Source organism: Octopus bimaculoides, chromosome 2 (assembly GCF_001194135.2).
Source record: "Octopus bimaculoides isolate UCB-OBI-ISO-001 chromosome 2, ASM119413v2, whole genome shotgun sequence".
NCBI lineage: Eukaryota > Metazoa > Mollusca > Cephalopoda > Octopoda > Octopodidae > Octopus > Octopus bimaculoides.
The window spans coordinates 103,873,838-103,884,411 of NC_068982.1; the positions used below are offsets into that span (position 1 = coordinate 103,873,838).

Sequence of the window (10,574 nt, forward strand, 5' to 3'; positions counted from 1 at the left end):
TATATATATATATATATATTTATATATATATTCCATGTGCATATTACCAAGATGGCAACACTGCAGGTGAGTGGCTGGATGGATTTTGAGGATATTCAGAACCAGGAAGAGGGAGGCCCTGCTACTCCTACGGATGACTTCTGTTCTCAGTCGCTTGGACTACTAATCCCAATTATGGTCTCCCTACTGGGAAAGGCTGAATGAGCTGAGTCTCTATTCCCTGGAAAGAAGGTGAAAGAGATATGTGGTGATATATATATTTGGAAGATCTTAGAGGGTTTAGCTCCCAGTTTTGGAACTGATAGCTATACTAATCCTCAAATTGGACGGCACTGCATCATACCAAAGATCCTGTCTTTCCCATCTAAAATAAGGACAGAGTACTGCAATAGTACTGGGTTTCAAGGGCCCACAATTGTTCAACATCCTGTCAGGCAACCTGGTGTTGATGTGGAAGTTTTCAAGAAACGTCTGGACAGGTTTCTATCTGAGATACCAGATGAATCCACATCGCAGCAGGAGACACAAAGGAGAGCAGCTCTGTCCAACTCGCTACTTCAGCAAAAACAATACTGGAAACAACACCAAGTGACTACACCAGCATGACCACAGTCCTGGGCTGAAACCAGTAAAAGATAAAAGATATATATATATTTGAAAAGATTAACTTGACTTATATATATATATATCAGAGGCGACTCCAGGTCATCAGCATCACTTGGGTTCATAACAGATTTTGTCACTTGGGCTCATCACAGATTTTGTCATTTGGGCTCATCACAGATTTTGCAAAAGACACTTGAAGAATTTCATGTTTTTCTGTTTTATTTCTAGCCCCAAATGGCTTATTTTTTTATATCTAGCACTATGTCTTTCCCTAAACTTAAATGGCTCCAAAGCCATGAAACCAGGTCATGGGTTCAATGCACAAGTAACTTGAGATTAAGGAAAATTTAACATAGAGATATATATGATCTCAAAACAAATCAGAGTGTATTTTAATCAAACATTAGTGTAAATGAAAGCACAAAGAAGGTCTAAATTTCTATCATTCTATGGTGTTACAATATCATCATCACCATCATTTAGCATCCATGTTCCATGCTGACATGAGTTGGATGGTTTTACAGGAGCTGGTAAGCCTGGGGACTGCACCAAATTCCATTTCCTGCTTAGGCATGGTTTTTATAGCTTGATACCCTTTCTAGCACCAACCACTTTACAGAGTAGACGGGGTGCTTTTTACATGGCACCAGCACTGGTGTCACATAAAAAGCACCCATGTAAAAAGCATTCTTCTCAGAAGTGGTATTGAAGGAGGTGGCTTTGTGCCAAGTGATGAGAGGTTAATTTATAGAGGGACAAAAACAGGTGTCTTGCTGTTGAAGAGATAAATGGCTACTACAGTCAGAGGGAGAGAAAGAAATGGAGAGAGAGGGAGAATGAGAGAAAGTGACAGTAACAGGGAGCAAGAGTAAGAGAGTGTGAGAGAAAGAGAGAGATAGTTGTGATGATGCACCAGGGCATATGTACTCATATAGTCGGACCTTATTTCCATCCTCACTCTCAAAATATGTTATCCTGTTTCTCCATTTTCTAACATCTTTATTATTCATCTAATTTTCTTCTCTGCCTCTAATTTCTACTCTCACCTTGTTTTACAATTTCAGAAATCTCATTGATTATCTCCCCTCTTTAACCTCAGTCCAATGTGTTACCTTGCACCTTATTCAATAAACTAAAGAGTAAAATTAAAAACTAAACTCATCAGCATTACCAAAGTCAAACAAAAGAATGAGTGCCTATGTTCAGCAAAAAAGTGAGACATAATCTTTAGTGATTGATATCAAGTTCAGCCAAGCACTGATCCCACCACTTCAGATACTCTTCTGTCTCAGCAATATCCTGGATAATCCCCAACTTAGATGTGATAATTGACTCATAAGAAATGAATGGATTGCAACAGTGCCCATACCTGTTTTACTTGAGCTCCTTTTTGACTATCCATACTTTTACACTGAAGTAAAAGTGATGAAGTTACCTACAAAGAATGGATTCAAGTTTACTCAGATGTAAAGGATAGAATTAAACAATACGATCAAAATTATAAACATGAATTATAATATATAACTTTAAGCCTTATGTACACGTATACACACACTTTCATGAACATACACATGACAATAAGTACATCTGTACACACACACACACATCTTTTGACCACCAGTAGTTCAACTCACTCATCAAACTACTTTATCTGCCATCATTTGATTGACTATTTTGATAAGCCAAGTGATGCTAGAGGAATGAAACCCATATGCACCTTTCCAAGAGAAGCCAAAAGCTTTACTGATTGATGTTGAAGGCAACAACATTACTTTTGTGGAAGTCCTCAAGACTAAGAGATGACTGTAACTGAGATACTAAAATGTATGTATATATTCACAAATTTTCTTGCTATGAAAATACAATTTCCACTATACTAATAACATAATGGTATGTTTAACATAAAGATAAAGTAAGAAAGAGGGATTTCTGTGACTATTGTAGTTTTAGTTTAGTTAGAAAAACTATAAGGTGTAAAACTTGGACACTGACTTCAGAGATAATTTGGCAGATTTAAACTTTGGAAGAAAATAGCTAACAAACAATACTTATTTCTTTGAACAATGTAATAAAATAAGAAAAGATAAATACTTTAGCTGTTGATGTTTTAGAAGGTTTGTCCTGAAAAAATAAAAAGAAAAAAATTGAAATTTAGTTTATGTAATACAATTTAACCAAGTCATGTTTTTCAAATGGATTCTGCTTTTCACAGACAACTACTATAAGGATTCTCTAAATTATTTGGTCACAGTCTTTTGGTCTTAATAAATCTTGATTTCATTTATTAAATTCGTGATAATTATATTATCATAAGTAGTATATTTGTATATGTACATATTTTCCTTTTACCTTGTAATAGCAATGCATTAGGATTTGTGAGTTTAATATTACTCCAAAGGTAAAATGTAAATCTGTTTCAATAGAAGTCATGCTGGTCATCACAGAGAAGGGAAAGAAACTTAACATGATAAAGGAAGTGATTATTATTTATAGTTGCTTTCCATCACAATTGAGATATTTGTAGTGAGGGTATTGGGTCAGTTGACTGGGTCAGAGAAGTCATTTTTGTGAAGAGGATTACATTGCTGTGTGCTTCCATAAGTTGACATGGATCTTCACAGAGAACTAGATGAGGAGGGTAATGGAAGATTCCTTTGTTGGGCTGAAATGATTGATGGAGTTTCAAACTTATATGTTATCAACATAAACTGTAATGTACCACAGGTTTATAAAATACAAAATAATAATTACCATAGTCTTAAGAATTTAGTGGTTTTATCAGAATGCTGAAAAGATGATGTTTACATTGCATAATGGATGATATAACTCATTACTGTAAGAAACTGGAACATTCTATAATTAACCAGAATTTTGTTGGTTTGCAGTGTTCAGTTCAACTCACTTGTTGAAAGGAGTAAGTGACACCAGATTGATTTATCTTAGAACACATATTTTTGAGTTTCTTTAAGATATATTGTTTATTTCAGAAACTTCTGCATATTCCATAGGCATGTCAAAGAGTTCATTTGCATGCTTCATGATAGAGAAAAAGTCACTGAAAAATAAGAACCACTTATTTCCCAAATTTTAAGATTTTCATAACATGTTTAAAAAGGGATGACTAAAAATCTATTACGTCAAATCAGATAACTCTACACCAGTATTGTTTTATATATTGTTAAACTACATGATTATAGTGCAGTTGCAATCCATGGTTTTCCTAATTTTTTTAAAGTTTATAAACTCAGATTGTCTGCTAGCTATGCACATAGTTCATTCTAGGGAAGATGAGAATTACTAATTTGCAGTTAGGGTTGGATGGGTAGTTGTTTTTATGATTCTTTAATGTGATGTATTGTTTACATGGAGTGAGGTGGCTTTGTATAGCTAATTAAAACACCAGTGTTTTTGCTTCATTATTTACTATGCTATAAATGTTGACATTTGTTTTCTTTTAATAGAAAGGTTGAGTGAAATGGCATCTGCTCTTAACTACATACAAAAAGCATAACTTAGTAATCACCGATATTCTGATCTGATAGGCAAACAGATATAAATGTTCCTGACAGCATCTGCCATTAAACCACTTGTATATGATTGGCTACGCCATTGTATAGGCCCACACCTAGAGTATATCATAAAGGGAGATGATGATTGTCAGATGGACCATCAACTAATACACTCTAACATGGCAATTCAATTCAGAAACGATATCTATTGCAGAAGTCATGCTAGTGAAAAGTCAATACTATGTTTCTGTATAATCTGCAGTGCCTAATTGATGAAATATCATCCATAAACCTGAGATATTGTTATAATGTCGAAAACACATAGTTTACTCTAAATGCAAGCATCTATGCAGTTTGTCAGTACTCCTTGGACTTTACAGTGAGAATACTCTTAAAACTGGTTTACCAAGAACAACTCCTAGATCAAGCAACTGATCAACAGAAATAAAGCAACTTTCCAAGCTTCCTAAAACTAGTAGAATAATGAGCACAAAAAGAAAGTTTGTCAAAATCAGAGGCTGCAGTTTAGAAACAAACATGTACAATGAAAAAAATTGTTAATAGGATTAAAGCCAAAATCTGGCTGACAGGCTTGACATAAGTTTTTTCAGTACAACTAAAATAATCTATGGTCATCTATCACAGATATTGTTAAGGAGATTCAGTTATTGTGATGACATGAACTGACAAAAAAAAAAAAAGAAAAAACTTATGATGTATAAAGCAGGAGTTGTACCTACATTCCAATATAGCTCTGAAATCTGTTGAAGATATTGATAGCATCTTCAAAAACTGAAAATATTGTTAGATGAGAATACCTGGAGTTTCTCAAGGGCTTTGAGTTTTGTATGTAACACTTTTCCAACAAGGAACTATTTGGAAAGTGTGACACACAAACTGAAAACAGAAGAAAGAATGCACAATACAAGTAGTAGGGATTATTTATTAATTTGAAGCTGATGATTCATTCTATCACTATTCCAAGTTTAGTATGGATGTAATGAGTATCCTATTAGTAATTAAAAAAGTCTTTTAATGAGTATTTGTTCATATGTTTATATATGGACAGAATTTTCAGTTTAAAGTATGTACAGCTGAGAAACATTATTCAATAAGAATAAGGTAAAAGTTAAATACACTTCCTTGCAAAACACAACAGCTGAAATATCACTCTATAACTAAATATATAGAGATCGCAACAGTTACTAGAATGCAACTGTAACAACATCAGGACATGTCACATTATTAGCAAATACCTTTCAAGGACTCTACAGCACAGAATTAAAATAGCTTTCACAAATTGTACCAAAATGAAATGTACAGAACTGTTGGAAAAAAATATTTAAGAGTATGAATACATAGCATACTCAATCTGTCAAATCCAAATAAAATTACCCCCCCCCCCCTATCTCAATCCTTCTTGAAACAAAGTGTGGTGTGTTGTTGGGGCGTTTTATAGTAGGCAAAACAAGGGGTCATGGGAATGATGTTGTAACTGATAAGACTGTCATCACTTAACATTGTTTAACAGTTAACTTCTGGTTACTTTCAAAATCTACTTCACATGTGCTACATCTTTGTGTTGATCTTTGGGTTGTATGCTATTAATATGAATGAATGAATGAATGAATGAATGTATGTTTGTATGTATGTATGCATGTATGCATGCATGTATGTATGTATAGTATGTATGTATGTATGTATGTATGTATGTATGTATGTATAGTATGTATGTATGTAGGTATGTATGCATGTATGTATGTATGTATGTATGCATGTATGTATGTATGTATGTATTATGTATGCATGCATGTATGTATGCATGCATGCATGTATGTATGTATAGCATGCATGCATGTATGTATGTATAGCATGCATGCATATGTGTGACTGTTCCCTTTGCTATCTATTGAAACCAAAGAGAATATATCCACAATAAAAATTACCATTTCTGTGTCTGAGAGGAACTCTTTGAATGGCGTGCCACTTCGGCTTTTCTATAAAATAAACAGAAACAAAAAAATTTTAGATTGAAACAACATAGTAAGTCTTACTTTTACTGATCATAGCAAAATACTTTAAAATTTTAATTGCAATAACAATATTTCTATGACAATAAAAGCTAATGTAAATTAGATTGAAGGATGGAAGTAACAAAGAAATGAATGCAAGTAGGCTGGAAAAAGGAGAGAAGGTATTTGCAATGAATGAGAAAAAGAGAGAGAGAGAGAGAGCGTTGTAGGTTTTTATCAATGTATATATACGTCATGGGTTCTAGTTTGTTTAACCCATTACCTACCAGTGATCTCATATGAGATCACTTAAAAATAACAAATTTCGTAATTATCTGTCAATATTTACACATATCTAACCTTTTTGCTATATCTACTAGGTATATTTCTCTGATATTCAAATGAGGTTTGCTAATTTTTCACCCAATATCTCGCTTATTTCTATTTAAAATGTTATTTCGAAATGTTATTTTGAAATGTTATTTTGATCCTTCCAGCGTGTTTCTAAGGCTGTCTTATGCTAGAAATCAAAGTTTCATAAAAAAATTCCAGTTAATAGAATTATGGGAGGTAATGGGTTAATCTGATTAGAGGGTTACCTGGGTGGAGATAGGGTTCTGGAGGTGGATATTGGTGTCATAATAGAGAACATCCCAGAGGATACCACCAAACACAATAATTATCATACCATACAACTCAACAACACCACCCTCAACTCCTTATCAAATGATAATCTTAGCACCAACTATAATAACAAACCGAACACCGATTCCTCACTAAATAACAATACCGTCATGAGCTCATCTGGAATGCCCCTTACAAATCTATGTAGCTTCAGACATTCAACCTCCTGTCCTTTAGATAACCACTGTCTCACTAAAAACATAGTTTATAAGTGCACAGTATCAACTAACAACTGTAACTACATTTACATCGGCTCATGTAGCACCACCTTCAAAGTTAGGGTGAGCAATCACTACTCTAGCTTCAAATCCCAAATACAATCTAACAGGCGCAGGAGTGGTTGTGTGGTAAGTAGCTTGCTTACCAATTACATGGTTCCAGGTTCATTCCCACTGCATGGCAACTTAGGCAGGTGTCTTCTACTATAGCCTCAGACCAACCAAAGCCTTGTGAGTGGCTTTGCTAGATGAAACTGAAAGAAGCCTGTATATATATATATGTATATATATATGTATATATATATGTATATATATATGTGTGTGTGTGTGTGTGTGTGTATGTTTGTGTGTTTGTGTTTGTCCCCACAACATCGCTTGACAACTGATGGTGGTGTGTTTACATCCTGTAACTTAGCAGTTCGGCAAAAGAGACCGATAGAGTAAGTACTAGGCTTCCAAAGAATAAAGGCGGTGCTCCAGCATGGCCGCAGTCAAATGACTGAAACAAGTAAAAGAGTATATTGTTATCTCAATTTATCAGTAAACTAACGCTTGATTCAACCCCTTACCCTCTCAAATGGTCCATAGTCAACCACACCAAACCTTACAATGGATATAACAACAAATGTGACTTCATGGCTATTTTGCAATCCATAGACTGTCTCAATGAACACAGAAGTATATTTACCTGCAAGCATCGGGCACTAAATCTATTCTCAAAATACAAGTAATTACAACCCCACCCTGCTCTTGTCTCCCCTTAACTCTCATATATATATATATTTTTTTTCCACTCATCCACCCTCACTACCACTTTGTATTAAACCAACAATATCTTTCTCCCCTTTTAATTCTTGGATCATCAATTACAAAATTCTCTCCATATTTTTACTTATTTTCCAAAATATTTTTCTTTCCTTTTATTTCAGCTCCCCCTCCTACACCTTCCATCCATAAGCTTACAGATACATATACCTACATACACTTCCATCACTTCATACATTTTTAAAAATTGGTTTTCTATCATTCCCCTGCTAGTTTCTGCCTTTGATTACCAACAACCTGCTAGTCCGGCTTAAGTTCCTCACCCTACCTTGCTTTATTCATACACACTTTCTTTCTCCTGCCAAAATATTTTCTCACCCTCTCCCTTCCAATTTATCTTTCCTTCAAGTACCAATCCCACTACTAAATTCTATGATTCAGCCAAAACTGCTATATTATCTACTACTAGTCAACTGACCTAGCCCAATTTCTCCTTCCTCTCATCATCGTCATTTAACGTCCGCTTTCCATGCTAGCATGGGTTGGACGATTGACTGAGGACTGGTGGACCAGAAGGCGACACCAGGCTCCAGTCTGATTTGGCAGAGTTTCTACAGCTGGATGCCCTTCCTAACGCCAACCACTCCGAGAGTGTAGTGGGTGCTTTTATGTGCCACCGGCACGAGGGCCAGTCAGGCAGGTACTGATGACGGCCACGCTCGAAATGGTGTGTCACCTCTCACTCCCTTATATTTTTTCGTCTTTCTTCCCTTCTTCTAATACTTATTTCTCCCTACATTTATATACCCCTCTCATACTGTACCCTTCACACATTCTGATAGAATCTTCTTTGCATCAACATGTACCTCATTGTGACAATGTAACCTTTAATCTAATCAAGATATCCTTGGCCTGAAGAGTAGCTAGCGGAATATACCCCGCTTGGATTTTACCACTTCTGAGGTTCCACTTGCCATGAAGCATATGTAGCCCAGATTTTTTCTACTCCATTCCATAAATCTTATATTCTTTTTTGCACACTCAACAACCCTCGTTGCCTACTGTGGAATATAAAATAACTTTTACTGCTCATTGTTCTTCGATAACGAAAAATAATCTGCAACTTTCCCTCTCAATAAAACACTATTGTTCCTAAATGTTGTTTCTTTATATTTACTATGGATTGCTTGAAGCTAACTTTCTTCCTACGCCTTGATCCCTGGATCTTGCATTTATATTTTTGAGCAGCATCGATTTTTATCTATTTTTCCGTCAAGGGCTTATATGCCCCATTATTAGACTATTTTCTTTAGTCATTGTGCGGTGATCACTTATAAGATTTAAGCTTATAAAATACTATTTTTATTATTTACAGAATTGTAAAAATCAACGCTGCTTTAAAAAACCTTCACAGTAAAAGCACATGAAAGTTTGTTTACAAATACAACACTATGAACTAATCATAGTTCTTAAATCTGACGGAGTGAAGCAGGTTGGTATGCTAGTGTAATGGTAGCATTCTTGTCACGAAAACAAAGTGGTGCGGGTTTGTGTCCCGCACATATAAGAAAACCTATTTTTATCCATCGAGGGCTTATACACCCCATTATTATACTATTTTCTTTAGTCATTGTGTGGTGATTACTTATAAGCTTTAAGCTTATAAAATACTATTATTATTATTTACATACATGCATATATATATATATAAAGAAGAGGAAGTTTTTTTTCTCTGAGTATATTCAATGATTTAAAATTATGCATAGCTTAAATCACTTTTAAACATTTATATGAAATGATAAATGATTTGAATATCATAAAATAACTGTCTGTGTGTATTTATGTGTATCTATATATTTGTGTGTGTGTGTATGTGAGAGAGAGAGAGTATGTGTATGTGTGTGTGTGTGTGTGCATGCATGCAGGTGTGTGTGTGTGTGTGTATTTGTGTGTGTTTGTGTGTGTATGTGTGTGTGTGAGCGTATGTGTGTGTGTGTGTGAGTATTGGTGTATTCATTGAAACAACCAGGTCATTAGACTGCAATAATTACCATGTCAGTGTCTGAGAGGAACTCCCAGGAATCTTTGCTGCCTTGGTGATATGGTTGCTATGAAACAAATTAAAAGCAAAAAATATCTGATTATTTTAAAATAGCAAATATATTTTATGATTTCAAATTGCACAGAATTTCAATTACTTTAAAAATTTACTTGAAATAGTTTGAATTCAATAAAATGTGTGTGTGTTTTATGTGTGCATATGTGAATATGTTTGTGTAATGTGCATGTGTGTGTGTGTGTGTGTGTGTATGTGTGTGTGTGTGTACATGCATGTGAGGTGGTGCTGAAAAGTTCCTGGCTTTAAGTAACAGTAAATACAAGAGGATCAATTACGATTTTATTCAACATATTCCCCTCTCAGATTCACACTCTTATTACAGCGGTCCTTCAGTTTTTCTAAGCCCTGTAAAAGAACTCAGATTGCTGGATCTCCAGCCAGGCCTTTCATGATATTCTTAAAGCCAGTAACTTTTCAGTACCTTGTCATACATACACACACACATGCACATATATAAAGATGTATGCATGTGTGTGTGTAAGTATGGAAGTATGTGTGTTTATGTGTGTGTCTATATGTTTGTATGTGGAGGCGCAATGGATTTTACCACTTCTGAGGTTCCACTTGCCATGAAGCATATGTAGCCCAGATTTTTTCTACTCCATTCCATAAATCTTATATTCTTTTTTGCACACTCAACAACCCTCGTTGCCTACTGTGG

General features: G+C 34.9%; 1 protein-coding gene across 3 annotated transcripts in view; it reads right to left on the reverse strand.

Moving 5' to 3' along the window:
* LOC106884044 (serine/arginine repetitive matrix protein 1) overlaps window positions 1–10,574 on the reverse strand; it is an 82,646-nt gene that overhangs the window by 17,772 nt on the left and 54,300 nt on the right. For all 3 annotated transcript variants that reach the window (XM_052978539.1, XM_052978538.1, XM_052978537.1), the window contains 4 exons: window positions 9,846–9,902; window positions 6,062–6,112; window positions 2,698–2,727; window positions 1,976–2,041 (listed from right to left, as the gene is read on the reverse strand). In XM_052978539.1, the coding sequence (XP_052834499.1) occupies window positions 1,976–2,041; window positions 2,698–2,727; window positions 6,062–6,112; window positions 9,846–9,902 (204 nt within the window). The remainder of the gene's footprint in view (window positions 1–1,975; window positions 2,042–2,697; window positions 2,728–6,061; window positions 6,113–9,845; window positions 9,903–10,574) is intronic.